Source organism: Physella acuta, unplaced genomic scaffold, assembly GCF_028476545.2.
Source record: "Physella acuta isolate Inbredline_101_S28 unplaced genomic scaffold, ASM2847654v3 ptg000164l, whole genome shotgun sequence".
In the NCBI taxonomy this organism is placed as follows: domain Eukaryota; kingdom Metazoa; phylum Mollusca; class Gastropoda; family Physidae; genus Physella; species Physella acuta.
The window spans coordinates 1,310,574-1,328,389 of record NW_026731683.1 but is presented as its reverse complement, the minus strand read 5'-3'; the positions used below and the strand labels follow the sequence as shown (position 1 = coordinate 1,328,389).

Genomic DNA, 17,816 nt, shown 5'->3' with positions numbered 1-17,816 from the left:
AGGCCGCCATTGATTTTATTGTACACATTGTAAGCTAAAAATAGAAAACTAGGTCATGGGGTTTTAAATTTGCATTGTAATTTAAAAACTTGATCTGCAAAGTTTTGTAAACAAATAGTTATCGATCACTAAGTTACTGTACAGCCAATCAATATTTGTCTTACGAAAGTGAAACATCCGGTTATAACTTAGGCTTGATGAAAATAAATAGAAATGTAGCCTTAAACTCAACAAATTATTTTCAAGTTCTCTGGATTTGCAACTTTTATAACATTTATTCTAAAAATATAAAATTTCTAAATTAATTTTAGGCTTAAGTTTTTATTTTTTATTTTTTTTTACGGTCTAAATCTAAAAAGCACGTTTTTATTCCATGTCAACAACATTGGGGACGGAATCTCGTCAACTCGCTCGCCTCCATTCAGATTTTTTTCCAGCTAAAACTTAAGGTTTACAAAACAACTCTGCTCCACATTGTAATTGATAATTTTATAAGCCAATGATAAACTTAGTGGAAAAAGCAACCAATGCAGATTTTTTCTAGCTAAAACTAAAGGTTTACAAAAAGAACTCTGCTCCTCATTGTTATTGATAATTTTATAAGCCAATGATAAACTTAGTGGATTTCATTTAGTTTGCACAAGACTACAGTGTAAAGTGTTATTGTTTTTAAAGCTAAGATAAAGTGTAAAACATAGAAGAAAAAATAGACCAAACAGTAGCTGTAAAATTACAAGAGGAAAATATAACAGATATTCTAACAAAAGTTAGGTATAATCTTTCTGAAACAATTTTTTTACAATGAAAAAATGACTAGTTTTTGTAAAGATAAAATACCACAAAATATTTTAAAATACTGATATACTATTGATTTACCGACAAATTTTGGCAAGCGAAATTAAGAAAAAATACTATGACATGACCATTATAACTATAACATGAATAACAAATATATCTCCCATAAAAATAAATTTATCACAGCATGTAAAATTTAAGTAAAGTCTAAAGATAATAGACAATCAAGAACATTTGATTGAAACTAAATAAATCACATACACGTATATCACAGTCATTTAAGTATGCAACAAAAACCAGCAGTTTAGTATGATCTCAAAATTTGTGTAGACTTAATTAAATGATTGAGCAGAAACTGACACCAAAAATAACAAAGGCACTTTGCATGCTAAAATGTCCATTCCTTAAAAACAATGTAGCGGTTGTAATTTCTACAAGTTTAACCTTGGAATTAAATACTCTATTAAAATTAAATTTCCAAATTTAAAGCAATATTTAGTTTGTTAACTTTCAAGAGAGCAACAGTAAAAAATAGCTATTTTTGTATTTAAAAGAAAATGTTACCAGTATGAAATTTAAAAAATGAATTAATTGATACATTACTTATATTTATATTGCTAAAAGTAAGTTTAATGTCCCCAGTTAAATATTTTGATTTTATATAATTAACAAAATTTGATTAATATTGATTACAAGCTCTAAAACAATTTATTCTAAAAAAAATATATATATTTAAAAAAAAGTAGGTAGCTAAAGCAGATATAAAGAAAGCAATAAACATTCATGTACCAATACCATAAAATGGCATGACTAATTGTCAAAGATCAAATAAGTCTTAAGTAATTAACTAAATTAAAAGTTCAAAAATAAAATGTGTAAACATTTTATAATTTTTTTGGTGTCATTTTGTTCTGACTCCTAGTTTTATTCAAAACTTGCTGTGCATTATCCCTGATAAGTGCACTGTGTCCAGTTAACATGTGCTGAGCTAGCAAACTTTACAGTTATTTAACATAGTTAGGGGATAATATATGACATTCAAAAGAAATATTTACAAAAACAGCCTATGTGCAGTATATTTCTTCAATAAAACAGTATTGAGGTACAAGTGTAAAGTCATGTAATTTATTATTATTAGACTTGAAAAATTTGAGATTAAGTCTGAGAGCCTGATCCTCCGACAAAAATTCATAAAAGACTAAAGAGTTTGTATAAGTGAGCAATTAAGAGTAAAAGAATATAAAGTTTGAATGCCATTTAGGAGATTCGTCAAAATATAGAAAAGTATACCTACTTCAAAATCAAAGTATAACAAATTAAAGCTTCCTATCACTAACAATAAAATAAAAATTTACAAATAAAAAAAGTTGAATTAGGTGTTGTGATTAATCAACCTCAGCGTCAATTGTAACATCTATATCAATCTGTTTGAAAACCTCTGCAGAAAATAAAATACATTTTATCAATCTTAAATGTTAACTTCTAAGATAAAAGTACTAAATCTTTCAAGTTAACTTTTTAAATACATGGCCCCATTTTGTCTTGGGGGTCAGTGATTCAGCCTTAGTGCATATATCATGAGGTGCCTAAGAAACGTTATCACTTTCATGAACTTATTGATAATAGTCCAAATGAATGCAGAGCTTTTAATTTATTACCAGGCTGCAGAAGCTGCTAAAAGGAAACCAGAGCTGGTAACCCTATTGCTTTAAGTGCTTCACTCCTGTTTGATTTCATAGTTTTCTCTCATAGATGGGTTGCTCTTGTCAGGTAACGAGCCCCATCTGCACAGGGGTTTAAACTCTGGACTTTTCAGATTAGCAATCATGTGCTCTACCACCTGACCATCGCACCCCCAATTAGCGTTTATAATAAATAAAATGATAAAAACATTTGGCACACAATTGGTTTGATTCATAATGTGATCAGCTTTGTGAAGAAAACTTACTTTATGCTGACATGAGTTGTCGACTTAAAGAGAATAGTAAAAGATTTTTCTGTGCCAGGTTCATCAAGGTGGACTAGGGCAATGTATCGACCTGGGGCTAGAACATATCGAGAATCCACATCCCAAGAGATCATAAATTTAGACTGGGCACCTTCCAGGTTAGTCGGACATGAGTTGTAATTTTCATACAAGAATTGTGTATCAAGTGGTGGGCGCTGGTCTTCTGGAATCTGTACAATCAGGAATGCATAAAATTATTACATATTTTTCAGGAATTCATAAAATAATTACATATTTTCAGGAATTCATAAAATTATTACATTTGTTTCAGGAATGCATAAAATTGTTACATTTATAACAAACATATAACCCATCTAAATGTAAAGAAATTTAAAAGTCTTGAACTAATATTACATAATAATATACTCTTAAAGAGATTTCCTTATAGTTAAAATATTTTTAAAACAAAACTAAAATTTTGATTGATAGTTTTATAAGCCTCTACAAATTGTAACAACTTACTTGAAATAGTCTAATCCCAATAGGATATTGTGGTTCAATATTGTCTTGCATGACATGTATAACAATTGGAACATCTCTACCTGATAAAAGATGAAGATAGATACTGAATTAAAATAACCATAATTTAAAATACACAAAACATACTGATTTTTTAAATGAAATAATTATTAGGATTAACCTTATCTGTAGTGTATAAAGAACTTAACTATTGGACTAAAAATGAAATTTAAAATTTGTCCTTCATTAAAATAATTAAAGCCTGTTTTTTGCTCCTAAAAGTAATACTATAAGACACACACATAAAAACACCCATCATTAGTAACATATAGTTAATGATATTCATTACACAAATAAAAATGTACGATATTACTCATTTTATTTTACTTTGTTTGAAACCTACCTGTATCTGGGATTATGATCAGATACTGAGGATTAAGCTGATAGCTATCTTGGTTTGAAACTTGACCACCAGCATTTACTCCATTAATGAATTCTCCAAACAGTGTTTTCTCAAAAGCTGTAAAAAAAAGCTTTTTAATATATAATTGATGTAAAAAATAAGTTGCTTAAAATGAGTTGCTTAGAAAGTGTGAAAAATGTTGGTATTAAATGTAAGAGTGTAAAGTTAGTAAGGGGAGTTAATATCTCTCTGAAGTCAACTACATTCTCCATTGCCTTTATTTTGTTAAAAAAAAAACCATGGTGAATAAGGAAATCCTACAAACTCCAAATTGCTGCTTTAAATTTGACTTAAAAATACATTTATAGAGGCTTCAATTTATTGATTTTACTTACTCAGCTGATGCACCTTGCCTCTCACCTCAAGAGTTTCTTCATTTTCACATGATGTCAATTTCACATCTTGAGGAATTTCTCTATGAAAAAGAATTTAAGGCTTTAATTTTTATATTGATGAAACTATAAAATAAGATATCAAAATATTGTTAGAAGTAACAATTGTTATTTGCTGCTAGTTGCACTATATTTTACAGATTTTTGTCAAAAAAGTGTGTATTAAATGGTGCTAAAATATAAACTATAGAATTTATAAAATGTTCAAAATATGTTTTAGTTTTTTAAATTTTGTGAGATCTTCAAATGGGTAATTACTGTAGCAAAAACAAGTAATGCTTGAAAAACCTATGAGTGTGAAAAGCTATATTTTTGAAATTTGTAAATTACAAGTAAAATATAATTTACTTGACATTTAGTATAGGTGCTGGGCTGAAAAGTCTCAACAGAAATGCCTTCTCAAGGCCTTCATCTACTGTAGATGGGATGATCATGTACCGACCAGGCTTAAGCTTAAACCTAAAGGAGGTCTGCAGTTCTGGTGTATAAACATTGTTTTTCTTGCCCTGAATTTCAAGAGCTATGCAGCGGCCTGTTGGTCGAATCTTATCACCCAAAACCTTGAGAAAATAAGATAGATATAATCTACATTACTGGTAGTATACAAAATATTCGTTTTTCTTTTAAACTATTATTTTCTTGATGAACACATTTATCTAGAGATATTTAAATTGATTGCACATGGACCTTCTCTACACAAAGGAAGCCTGTTACACATTTCTACAATAAATATAAAACTGGTTACCTTAAACACATCACACCGCATGGATATGTTGTCTGTTTTTTTCTTTTTATTATTGATAACAGTTCTTGAATGTTGTATCATCTGGACAACAAAAGGGACAGAACCATCATCAACAACCCCTGTAAATTTACAAGACAAATAGTTCAGCAAAATATAATTAAAAAATGTAAAACTTTTTTAAATAGGTTAATAATTAACTAACAGCTTAACTTACCCTGATCAGTCACACTAAAGTAAATTCTTGGATTTTGCAGCAATTTATGGAATCCAGCAGCCTGAGGGCCTCTCCATTCACCAAAGATGCTAAGGATATGATCTGAGAAAAGAATTTAGTCTTAGTCAAATGAAAACTATACTTGCAGAGTTATTTTTGGAAGATTCAGGCAAAAATTAAATTGTGTAACATAAATTTCTTTTGTATAGATATGTTAATATATCAATAATTATGTTAATGTGTGTGATATCTGGGGTAGTTAAATGAAAACATTGATATAAAAACACTCAACTTGGGGATGTGAAAGGAGGTTCTAGGATAGCAATTTTTGGGATTTTTTAAATTAATTTTTTTTAATCATATGTAAACATCCGGAGGTGAAATTATCTCTTAAATATAACTTTAAAGTTTTTTAAATTGTCTTCTTAAGTGTTAAACTGAAAAGCTTATTATAAATATTGTAAATTTTAAATTCCGAAATTTTCAGCATCAGGCTTTAAAAATAGTTAACATTACATAAGGGCAGCATTAAATCTGCATTTAAAAATTGATCGACTGAAAAAGTAAAAATCTTAAGTAGGTGCTAAACAATAAGTGTTGAGGAGAGTCACATTTTATACAGGGACGTCAGTGTATAACTGTATTTATAGGCAAGAAAGTTGAATTCAACTGATATGTTTTAGACATTAAGTAAATTAGAAGTAATTTCAAAAACAAACTTACTAAGAGAATCAGAGCTGCCATCCATGTCAAAATCTGGTGTAAGGGAACAAATAGTGGTCTGTGAAAAATACTTCATGAAGTCTGAGAGACAGACATAAAATTCTCCATCATCTTTATTTGGAGCTTTAACTGCACCTTCAGGTATTTTATTCCATTCAGGGCTCCTAGAGAGATAAACAAAATGTTTTATTTGACAGCACAGCAGCATTAATAATTACATTTACAGCCATTAACATTTTATCAGAATGAGAAGGATTTACAAAATATGTATGGACAGGCTCTTACTCTTAGTTTATTTCAAATATGTAAAATAAGTAGCAATATGAGAGTTGGTGATACCATTTCAAACAGAACATGCTAAACACTTATGTTTTTAATGTTAAACTTTAGCTGTTATTTTGTATAGAAATCAATCAATTTTCTAAAGCCTCAATGTGCATATAAAATCCATTGTACTTAACAGGAAACATGAAAAGAAAGAGAACAAACATTCTTTTGCTTAATAGATCTAATAATAAAATAATTCTTGATTGGCTATGTATCGGAAAAATATTGTGGCTTTTAAAAAAAATATTCACACTTTGCCATTTTTAGTAACTAAGAAGATAAATGTTGAAATTATTTTCATAAATCACATTAGCTTAAAGCTATGTCTTACCCATCACACCAAGCACCCTTCCATTCTCCATGTCCCCATGGGTTACGTACACGGATCAATTGAGTGTTGCCTGCCTTAAAACAAAATATAGAAATTATTAACCAAAATATTTACATTTTTTAGTTAGCTACTTAAGTAAATAAAAGATTGACAAGGTAGGTACCTGTATAGCTCCTACAAGAGAATAAGCATGTCCACCAACAAGTCCTTTATAATTGTCATACTCGTCCTAAGAATAATGCAACCACATTAAAAACAAATTTAAAAAAAAGCAAAAGGTATTGAAAACTAAAAACATTTAACCAACTTTTTTAGTGTTAAGTAAAATAAAAAATAATCATATTATGAATTATTAAAATCATATATAATAATTTATTTTGAGAATTTTAATTATTTTTGTTTGTTTGAGCAAAGCACAATACAATGCATCTCTAATTATATACAATACTGAAGTCTAGAAAAATATGAAACAATGCATTTAATGAATGTAATTTTAAAAAATTGAAGTGTCGAATTATAACAGGAAATAATATTAAATTTTAAGCTATATGAGCCTGTATTTCTATAATTCAGAGAAAATCTGACTTGATGTGTTTTCATGCATAAAACTCATTGAACTAATGAATACACTTACTGGAACAACACATGTCAATTGACAACCAGAGCCCAGTGCATTTTTAATGCGGGTGAAGATGGAAGAGGCTTTATCTTGTAAGCCATCCAGTTCAATTCTCTCCCCTATTCCACCAGTTAATTGAAGGTAAGCATCACCAGGCTGACCACCATATATGGCATCATAGGAACCATGCAGTCTGCAAAATTTTTTTTTTTTAAATAAATAAATGAGAGTAAAATCAACAACAATATTATTTACACAAGAAATGAATTAGCTTATTATTGGACATAAATGTTAATGTTGTCTTTTCATACCTGGCAAAAGCTTTTTCCAATAGAGCCACCCACATTTCATTGCTATCAGTGCTTGACTTGGCTCCCCACAAAACATTGTCATAAACAACAGGCAGATAATCATCAATATAAACATCTTCCCATTTACCAAACTGAAAAAACCTAGCATGAAAAACGCCATCATATCTGTCTGGGTCATCAATGTAATAGGCAGAATCTGGAATTACCTGAAATTAAATTACATATTCAACATATTTTATAGGAAAATAACAAAACAATTTTATTTTTAACATAGCTTTATTTTAAAAGATTTTTACTTGTTTTATGAGGTCAGGTTTGTCAGCAATATCAGCAACAATAGATAAGAAATAACAAGTCCCAGCTGTCCCCTGTCCAATATCAAATCGAGTGGACCCCTCTGTAAACAGTTGTGGATTTTCTACAAACTCCTTGAAGATTAAAAAGATGGTAGAATTATTATACCAAAATGAAGAATGCTTAAATTAAAAAATCAGTGGCACAAAAAACATAAGCTAACAAATTGTAAGAAAACAGAACAATATTAGTTATATTACAGTAAGTGAATGCATTGTTAAAAGTAATTTTAGAGTTAAAGAGTTAGTGTATTGATTGCTACAACTTGCAGATTTTTTTCAAGTTAAAAGAAAACTAAAACTTAAAACCTCACCTTTGGTCTCTTCCATTCAACATTTTGGTTGTCTTGAACAATAGCAATTTCTAAAGGAAACTCTTCATCAACAAATAAGTTTCCAGGATCTACTCTTGGCTTTTCATCTGATTCTTCATCAATATAGTATCCTCGAAAATCAACAGTTTTCACCATAAGACCGGAGCTGTTTAGGCTATAGTCTTCCTGGTCTTCTATCCCATCATCATCAAAAGGAGTGTCATCTTCTGTGTAATCTATGGGTGTTTCTTGATTTGGAGGAGGAGTAGGCTGACGATGAGACTTATAGCTTGCTTGCAAGGGTTTCTCAATGTATGGGTCGTCATTATTTTTAGTTTTAGCTACATCTTTACTGATATGTTCATTATCATGATGGTATTTATCACTATAATCATCATCATATCTTCTGTGATCTAATTTCTTTTCATTTATTTGGTAGTTTTCTCTATTGTAGGATGTGTGATCAATATTATCATGTTCCCTGTTGTGTTTTTTAGATACTTTCTCATGATTTGATTGGTTTATATCTTTATTTCTATAGAATTCATCATTGTTAGTGCTTTGTTTTGAAGAAGGCTGTGATGTTCCACAACCCATAATGTTGTCTTGACTGGGACAAAAATTTGTGTGCTATTGTACAACCAGACAAAATAAAGATATATATATATATATATATATATATATATATATATATATATATATATATATATATATATATATATATATATATATATATATATATATATATATATACATATTGAAAATGGACAAATGTATTAACAAAATATATTAACATGTACAAAATTTCAAAAAAATTTCAATTTAAAATAATTAATGATGAATTATTAACTTAGTAGATCTAGTTTACTTACTGTATAACAAAGATTATTTTGATATTATGTTGGCTCTTACATTTTCCTGACTCACGTCAAGACATTGTCAAACCTGAAAATGTATGCATTCATACATTTTTATTCTCAGTCCCAATAGGTCTACTACTTATTATATTTATTATTATATGTCACACATACAAAAATCCACACTCCTTTCCCTAAAATTAAAATATAAAATATCTCAAAGTTTAAACTTTTCTTTCAATAAATAGATCTAGAGGATCTAGTTCTCTGTAACCCTAGATTCTATAACATAATTCAAATAGAATTTTATTTAAAAAAAATATCCATTTTCAACTCATGTATAAATAATATATAATAATTTACAGAATAGGCCAAATAGTGATTATAACACATAATAGTATTACCATAGACTAGTGGGACTGCGTGGCCTAGCAGTGGCGCGCTAGACTGCTAACCCGATAGTTTTGAGTTCAAATCTGGGTTCAAGTTAGTAGATCGTCCCTGAGTCCACCCAACTCTGATGGGTACCTAACTCACGTTAAGGAAAGTAAAGGCGGCTGGGCCTAATAGTGGTGACCACATTATCCCTTTATATGCTGAGGTCAAAAAACATATATGAACTCCACTTTATCTGCCCAATGAATTGTTACGTCTAAAGAGGAATCTTTACTTTATAGACTATAGGTGCCTATTCAAGATATGGTTATTATGTTATTTTAATATGTTATAAGCCTAATAATTACTAGTATTATTAAATGTAGTTAAGTATAGAGTATTCAGTATAGCCTACTATCTATTAGCCAGCTAGTTGATCCAGATTCTTAATAAATTCAATATAAAAGATACGAAGTGACTACGCGTCTCGCAAAGCGTGGCCCCTAAAGAATATACTACGCGTCTCGCAGGTTTGATTCGCCATCTTGCAATTGAAAATGCTTATTTTTGACTTCTCTACACATCCGCTGTGGTTAAGTCAACAGTGTGCCAGCTGTAGTCTGAAATTTATGGACCTGGAGTTCAGAGTTCGAACCCGGGGTTACCTTTTTTTTTTTTTTACATTTTTTTTTCATATTGAAAATATGACGTAGACTATGATTCTTTTTTTTTTTTAATAAAATTTCCAAACATCGTCACTGTCGTGATTGCTTGCTTGCCTTACGTTTACTATCCAGTGAGTGGAAAATCCCACCACGGCCCACGGTCGGCGAGGTCACTGAGTTCAGCAGGCCTAAAGCATACGTCATAGGCGTTCACTCGAGATTGTCTGTCTTCACTTCTCTCTTCCTCCCACCCCCCACCCCCCCTCAAGCAAATTTAATTTTTTTTTTTTTTAAGTTCACGTAGAATAAATAATATAGACTTAGATCTACTATCACTATAAAGGACAGTGTGATTTAGCTAGGTTGCTGCTAGATCTAGGACTATCATCTGACCCATCTGACCTCACAAACTTTCCTGTACTAGACTCTTATGTGTTGAAATAATATAGAGATCTAAATAAACTTAAACTCGATCTAGATCTATTTCAACATTAAATTGTAACCACGAAAAAAAAATCGGGCAGTCCTGATATCTGTTTTTTTTTAGATCGCGTGCCACCTAGGGTAAAGTTTAAGCGTAACGCGGAGCGAACTGCGCAAAGGCGGCCTTATGTGTCACGCGGAGCGAACTGCGCAAATAAATTCAATATAAAAGATAATAGAATAGGCCTATAGGATAGTATAGATTATAGAATCTACTTCGTTTTAACTTACTACTTAACTACTTAGGCCTATTATTTAATATTTATAAATATTAATATTTATTTAGAATATTTTTATAATTTAGTTATATTATTAATATTATTAAATTATAAATTATTAATAATTATAGAATATAGCTCAGGAGGCTATATTATAGATGTTCTTAACACCCTCGATATTCAACGAAAAACAATAAGCAGATTAGAAATATTACTAAAACAAATACGAAATGAAAAGTAATAGTAATTCATAGATTTACATATTCATATTACTATTACATAAAAGTTAAAAGTCATAAAGGTTGCCTTGGGCCTTAGATCTCCATGCTTGGCAACACTGTAAACAACAGTCGAAAGTGAAGCTGTGTCATGTCGCAAAACATCACATACAGCGCACTTGAACTTACAAATAAACCTTGACCTTTGAACTCTATACATTAAAAAGTAAGATTAAAAACAATAACATCTCTAAAACGTGAAATAAATAAAACTTTACCCAACCTATTCTAGATTTCTAAAATCCTAGAACTTAGTCGTCTTAGATCTACAGTCTGCAGAAGTCTACAAAAGTCTATCTCTACACACATAATTGGTAAAATTCAATTACAAATACTGCAGATTACTTACGCAACAGCTAGATCTACATTCTTGGCACTTAGTTGTGTTTGATGAATGATAAAAAAAGATTAAAAAAAAAAGAATGAGGATCATGTGTGTTCTTGAGTCAGCTGACTAGGGTTTGTTTTGTAACAATTTGTTTGAGGTGTAAGGACCTAGATCTAGAAATCTACATATCTAAATCTAAAAAAGAAAATAACTTTTGAATCTAATGATAATGATACTAATGGTAATGGTAGGTACTAACTAAACGTTGAATAAGTAATACAAATTACAAATACAAGTAGATCTAGATCTAGAATCTATGTGACTCATACTACGACTAGCACCCCAGCTAGCTGCTAGCTTGCCCTATTTTTTAAATTTATAAAGTACTATAAACTACTACTTGGATCAAGATTAAGATCTATGATTCTAGCCTCACATGTACTGAGTGCTGTGACACAGAAGGAGGAGTGTGTTAAAAAAAACAACTATTTTGTTTTTTGGTGTGTGAGCATTTGTTAATAATTAATAATGTTAGTCTAATCTTCTTCTTCGTTCTTAATTATTAGTGTGGAGGGGATCAAGATTTATCTGCCAGTGGGTTTGATCTCGAGACTTTGTTCGAATTTATCACGCCTCCAACACAATTAAGCGTTACGTGTCAACTGGTTATGCGCCATTGAGGCCATTGACTCCGATTTCAGCCTGCTTTTCTTTTTGGATTTGCTTTCTTAGCCTTTGTCCAACCAAGAACAATCTACAAGGCAGCAGTTGTTTAATTTTGGAGTTGTCTCTCCTAGAAGAGTGGCTGTCCCCAGCTAACGAGCCTCATCTGCCAGAGGGTTCGAACTCGAGACTTTTCGGTTTAGCAACCATGAGCTTTACCGACTCGACCACAGATTGTTTCCCCTGCATGGCCTCCCCCAACTGGCGGGCTTGTTGCATTGAGTTAAATATAAACTCAAAATAATAATATAAACAATCGCCCTTCAGTCGGTCAGGCCACATACCACGCACGCATAGTGTTGTGTGTCGTGCCTTAACCAAAACAAACTATCTCCCTTCATTATCATTAGAGATATTTAATTAATTAATTAATTAATTAGGTAATTTATAAAATAATGAGATGATTTCCTCTATGATGCTATAGCAGTAGGTAAGTATAATTTTTAACTGTGTTTTGGGCACTTTTTCAAGTATTGTTTAGTTACCTAATTCTAAGTTCATAATTTCTGTGGACCCCTTGTGGAACAAAGGGACACAACCACAACACGTACATTGTGCTCAGTTTTGGGTTATTCCTGAAAAGTTAGGTTCATAACAATTAACATTCCAGCTACTTGTGCTTCGCTGACTTTTCTGTTATCAGGACAGTTGTCAGTGGACTAACTTCCCAAAGACTTTCACCAGCACACATAAGCTCTACTATTGAGGAATTTTCATTCCTTGTCAAACCCTCATTGGTTTCATGCTATTGCCTTTTCTGTAGCAGGTTGTTGCTTTACTAGGTTGCTAGCCCTACAACCAACACTTCTTATTTGAGCTTGGGACCAGTGTGCTGCCTTGGAATGTTGGTATAGGCAAAGCTAGTTATCTAAATTATTAATATCAACTGCATCTAAAGGTGAAATAACAACACACAATCATGATTTTATAATCACATAAATACATGATTGAAATAAATGTCCAGAAAATTATTAAAATATTAAAACTACACATTGGATAGAGCTTTTAATTTTTTTTTTGCAGCTGTTAGTATGCTGTTCTTTGATACCTTAAATGATGCAGGCTATTGATGAATTAGATGGAGGTTGAACGTGTGCCATTTAATGTGTCTCTGCCTCTGCTGGGTGTAGGAGCATTTACTTTGCTACTCAGCTTTTGTTTTTGCTGTTATTTATGGAGGTATGAAGTTTGTTGGTATTTAGTAATACCCGACATATTGCACTTTTTCTGTCTTTATTTTCATTTTAAGTCTGAAATATAATCTCATTTTTCTTGTCAGTGAGATAAATATATAATTAAGTATCAAACTGTAAGTAATAATTACTCCTTACTTATAAGTGTAAGCTGAGCTGGTTAAGAGAATTGATTTTACTCAAGGTTTTATGTTCTTGATGTGACATAATTTTAGGGATATTGATTATTTTTGCTTAATATTTTTAGGTTAAAACGCAATGCTAGACAAGATGAACAAGGCTATTTGACTGTATGTAATCTGTTTTCATTACAGTTAGTTAAAGACATATAGTTGTAAAGTAAGAGTATTGTTAATTTATTTTAATATCTTGATGAATATTTGTTTTGATATACATGAGATATACTTATTGTAATTTTTATATTTAGAGAAAATACACACCAAAACACAAGCATCAACAGAATGATGTAAGTTAGTCTGTAGATAAAATATAACTTAGAGAAATGAACAAGTAATAAAGTATTCAGCATAAATCTAGACAAATACCAGTGAACTATTCAGTCAATTGTACACAATGTAAAACTGTTCCACAGACTTGTCCAGTTTGTCTGGAAGAGTTCCTGGCAGGGGAGAAAATTGCCTTGTGTCTGTGTAAGCATGGCTTTCATTCCAAGTAAGTCTTCAACAGATTAGTTATTAAATCTTTTACATTCCCAAATCCTAATCTTTGTCAAGGATGTCTATTGCACATTTATTCTTAGTAATTTTACAATTTATCAAGAATTGTAGTTTAAACCTAATAAGAATAATACAGAAATCAGGGTGATTTTAGTACTGTTCATATGATCTTCATATATATTTAAAACATTCCTTTTACTTTATATTACGTAACATTTTTAGTTATATTTCTTTTTCCCACGTTTTTTTTAAACTTGCTTTCACGTCTGTTTGTTTGTTTGTTTTTCCAATCAAATCTTGCAATCGAAATTTCGGGCACTTCCCAGTTAGCTAGCACACTGAAATTTTCAGGGAAGCTTTGTTTCCTATGACAGTACCATATTCAATTATTATTATTACTAAATTGATCCATGGAAAAATTTTATTGATCATTTTAGACCCCTATCGATTTGTACAAAAAAGGGACATAACCTGGTAATTGTAATTTGATAAAACAAGGTTCGGTACTTTCCCTCTTCTGGCTTACTGAAAGAGCAAGCACGCAATTGGCTGAGTAGTGGTCACGGGGTGTTTGTGTACAAACCTGTACAAAATGGTGAAAGCAACGGCAACACAGAAGAAACGTCGATTGGAAAAGGCACGTGTTTTTTACGAGTTGTCTTTGTTTACCCAAAAAAAAAGTGAATGCGAGAAGATAAAATCGATAGCAAGATTTGAATGCAAACAATGCGCACGCAGTTTGCGATCGCTTATAGTAGAGCGATCGCTTGCATTATTTTGATGTATTGCATTTATTTTCTACTTTTTAGTTCAATCAGAAAACGTGGGTTTTTAAAAAAATTTTTAATGATAATTATTTGAATATTATGATCATGACAATGAGTAGAGGTTTAATGTTACAATGTTACATAACAACATTGTTGCTGTGCTGAGTCTCCGTGAGAGAAAATGTTTGTATCTCTCTACAGGTGTTTAATCCAATGGCTGGAGTACAAGAACACATGTCCAATGTGTAAAGCACCTGTAACCAAAACAGCCAATGAAAGAACAGGTTTAATTCATCCTTCAACAACTACATCAGTGTGACAAGATAGTAGTTCTCCATGCTAATGTTGTGCTACTTCATTCATTGGACTTTGCTGTAATGTTTAGCAGCATTTGATTGAATAATTGTTGCTGTAATCTTTACCAGCATATGATTGAAAGATTGTCACTAGACAGACAACACCAGGACAGCAATGTTGCATCAACCAGTAGGTCACTCATGACAAACATCTCATTACAGTTACAATTAATTTAATTATATGTTTTGCATAGAAAATAAATCAACAGTTTAAAATAATGCATTTACTCTACTTTGTGTAAATATTTAATGCTTGTGAAATATTTACTTGTATAAAGTAAAGAACATATTAATTATTATGTGTCTATTCTAAAAAACTGTATTTGTGATTGGATGTTTGAAACATCAAAGGACAGAAAATTCTATCCTTTTTTTAAAGTTTTTATGAGTAACAAGTTCTTTTCAGATGTTTAAGCCAGTCTAACTTTTTATGACATTCCATGAGATCTTAAAATGGCTGTTTGTTAAATGAACAGTTTTTTTTTTGTTTTGATAGCAAAGATCATTATTTTAATTACATAATTTAAATAATACATAAAATTGATAAAAAAACTCCATTGGGATTCTAACTAGCCTCAAAGTATTTGAACAATGCTGTAATACTGATACAGCAAGGGCTCTCAAAGATGTAAATCTTGTCTTGTTATGTTGAATTGAACTCTAGTGTTCCAAAATGTGGCCATTATTGAACCAATTACTCAAGAAAACTCTTGTACATAGTTTAGATAACGTAATACATAAAACTATTTTACTAACTGATATAAAACTTTAAATATATTGGGTGTGATAATGTACAGTAAAGTTTAAACCCAGGGTAAGGTTGTTTTAAAACTGTTTTTTTAATTTTTTTGAATTGATGTATGACTCAAAAAATGTGTTATACATAGTGTCGGTTGTTTCTGTGCAATATAAAGTTTATAAAAAAATTACATCACTTTTTTAAGAAAATGGTTTATTTGGACATACATTGTTATTTTCTCCTATAATTTATGTACAAGACTGGAGTCATATATAACCACTTTAAAGCTACAGTCATACAATTGCTTTGTTGTAATATTTTTAAAAAATGTAATGTAACAGAAAAAAAACATCCACTATCATAGATGAGTAAACACACACTAATAAATTAGCCAAGTGTGGTTTTCTAATTAAATTAAACAGTATCTGATTAAATTATGTGCATTTCAAAACAAAACATTTTTATGTATATGTTCATGTAAAATCACCTGTTATTTGTATATTTTACTAAATAATTTCATAAATTAAAAAATGTAAAGGGATCCTTGCTTGTTGAAATTACTGTAATCTGTAACCAAATAAAATCATAATGTTAAAAATGTATTATTTTATCATTACTTTATTGCCTATTTATAAAAATGAAAGTAACTGTTGGTTTGTCAGTGAGTTTCTCTTTGATCCAATACTACACCTTTCATCATATTACCATGTAACTTTGGGAAGTTGATGAGGATAATCATGTGAAGGATCCTGCGGGGAAAAAATTAAAATTTCGTAGGAGCAGCACCCTGGCAGGGTGTTGCTTGGCACCCAGACTTTGACAGTGGTTGTCTTGGCGCTGGGATCTGTTGATTGGGAGTCTTGCACAGGGTCAGGCAGAGGCGTAGCGACCCTTCCCGGGGACAAACTTTCGATTTGCATCCACCCCCTCAAACTTTCGATTTGCACCTCCCCCTCAAACTTTTGATTACTTTTTCCAACCCATTTTGGCACACCCTAAGGTCGTCGCCCGGGGACATATGTCCCCCCTCCCCCCCCCCCCCCCCAATCTCTACGACTCTGGGGTCAGGGGTACTACAGCTTCATTTTAAATAGCTCCAATATGGATACGATGAACAATACTATAGTTTTCATGAAAAATATTTTTATGACTCCTCTACTTGTTTACCATCGGCCTACGCTGATAACAAACACAAGACATGAACTGGTAGATCGGGCCAGGACTAGATACATATGGAGTTTATAGAATTCTATAAACAAGAACGTCAGATTAGTTTAAATACGTTTTATTTGAAGGATTACAGGCCTTCAGCAAATCACAGGCGGTTTCCTAATGTGTCTCTCTCCTTACACGGACCTTTCAGCCTTGAGCTAAGCTAGGCTGACCGCAACAGGTTACAGCAAGGAGCATTTCTCTCACAATTGTATCCAGTTACTACACCCGTGTGTTTCTTCCAGTCTCCTCCCCTCCCCCTTAATGGGTCGCTGTCATTAGCCCTGCTTCATCCCCGCCACTAATACAGAACGGCAAAATACCAGCTCGTCATTCATAGAGCACCAGTTAGGCAACTTACATAATCCTATGTGATTCAGTGGTGGTCTACACATAATCCTATGTGATTTAGTTGTGGTCTACACATAATCCTATGTGATTCAGTGGGGGTCTACACATAATCCTATGTGATTCAGTAGTGGTATACATAAACAAAATAACAGACCTCACAAAACTGACAATGTGGCGGTTTTACTAGCAACTACCACATTAAAAAAATCATCGCTAGCTAATAAAAGAACTTATTAATTTTTTATGAAAATATAGGCCAGTGCTTACAATTTACGATAGGCGGCCTTATTTTATTACAGCCAGTTTCCTTTTCTTCATACATTTTCTCCGGCACGACAAAAGAGCGCCGACATAAGGGGCGGTAAAAAATTTCTTACTTTTTCTATATAAATATTTAAAAAAATCTATTTTGGTAGGGAGAGGTGGGGTGGGGGGGGGGGGGGGGGGGGCAGAGGCGTAGCTAGGGGAGGGCGGGGAGGGCGGCCGCCCCGGGCGCCGACCCTAAGGGGGCGCCAAAAGGGGTAGAAAAAAAATTTACAA

The 17,816-nt window shown here is 31.7% G+C and overlaps 2 protein-coding genes across 8 annotated transcripts; one reads left to right on the top strand and one right to left on the bottom strand.

Annotated features, from left to right (window-relative positions):
- Window positions 1-515: 515 nt before the first annotated feature.
- LOC131935971 (calpain-1 catalytic subunit) lies at window positions 516-10,990 on the bottom strand. 3 transcript variants are annotated; one of them, XM_059292744.1, is made up of 17 exons: window positions 10,932-10,990; window positions 8,927-8,999; window positions 8,055-8,684; window positions 7,684-7,815; window positions 7,388-7,593; window positions 7,092-7,269; window positions 6,621-6,686; window positions 6,458-6,531; window positions 5,800-5,963; window positions 5,077-5,178; window positions 4,863-4,981; window positions 4,466-4,677; window positions 4,061-4,140; window positions 3,666-3,782; window positions 3,266-3,345; window positions 2,744-2,973; window positions 516-2,233 (listed from the first exon to the last, which is right to left on the bottom strand). In XM_059292744.1, exons 3-17 carry the CDS (start codon window positions 8,649-8,651, stop codon window positions 2,215-2,217), a joined length of 2,376 nt encoding a protein of 791 aa, XP_059148727.1. In that variant the 5' UTR covers window positions 8,652-8,684; window positions 8,927-8,999; window positions 10,932-10,990; the 3' UTR covers window positions 516-2,214. The 3 variants fall into 3 exon arrangements, with proteins under 3 accessions (XP_059148727.1, XP_059148726.1, XP_059148728.1); XM_059292743.1 differs by having other exon boundaries at window positions 10,913-10,989; XM_059292745.1 differs by having other exon boundaries at window positions 8,055-8,664; window positions 10,913-10,989.
- A 125-nt stretch (window positions 10,991-11,115) lies between these two features.
- LOC131935998 (RING finger protein 24) lies at window positions 11,116-16,305 on the top strand. Of its 5 annotated transcripts, none has more exons than XM_059292781.1 (6): window positions 11,116-11,244; window positions 13,005-13,160; window positions 13,422-13,464; window positions 13,602-13,640; window positions 13,767-13,846; window positions 14,820-16,305. In XM_059292781.1, the coding sequence occupies exons 2-6, from the start codon at window positions 13,060-13,062 to the stop codon at window positions 14,935-14,937; spliced, it is 381 nt and encodes a 126-aa protein (XP_059148764.1). In that variant the 5' UTR covers window positions 11,116-11,244; window positions 13,005-13,059; the 3' UTR covers window positions 14,938-16,305. The 5 variants fall into 5 exon arrangements, with proteins under 5 accessions (XP_059148764.1, XP_059148766.1, XP_059148768.1 ...); XM_059292783.1 differs by lacking the exon at window positions 11,116-11,244 and adding an exon at window positions 11,418-11,505; XM_059292785.1 differs by lacking the exon at window positions 11,116-11,244 and adding an exon at window positions 11,432-11,499.
- Window positions 16,306-17,816: the final 1,511 nt, after the last annotated feature.

Coding starts and splice junctions, on each gene's coding strand:
- LOC131935971 (XM_059292744.1), bottom strand. CDS start 8,651: ATGGGTTGTGGAACATCACAGCCTTCTTCAAAACAAAGCACTAACAAT. Junction 5,179..5,799: donor TGGCAGCTCTGATTCTCTTA/GTAAGTTTGTTT, acceptor TTCTTTTCTCAG/ATCATATCCTTAGCATCTTT. Junction 4,982..5,076: donor CTTTAGTGTGACTGATCAGG/GTAAGTTAAGCT, acceptor GTAAATTTACAG/GGGTTGTTGATGATGGTTCT.
- LOC131935998 (XM_059292781.1), top strand. CDS start 13,060: ATGGAGGTTGAACGTGTGCCATTTAATGTGTCTCTGCCTCTGCTGGGT. Junction 13,161..13,421: donor TTTTGCTGTTATTTATGGAG/GTATGAAGTTTG, acceptor TAATATTTTTAG/GTTAAAACGCAATGCTAGAC. Junction 13,641..13,766: donor ACAAGCATCAACAGAATGAT/GTAAGTTAGTCT, acceptor ACTGTTCCACAG/ACTTGTCCAGTTTGTCTGGA.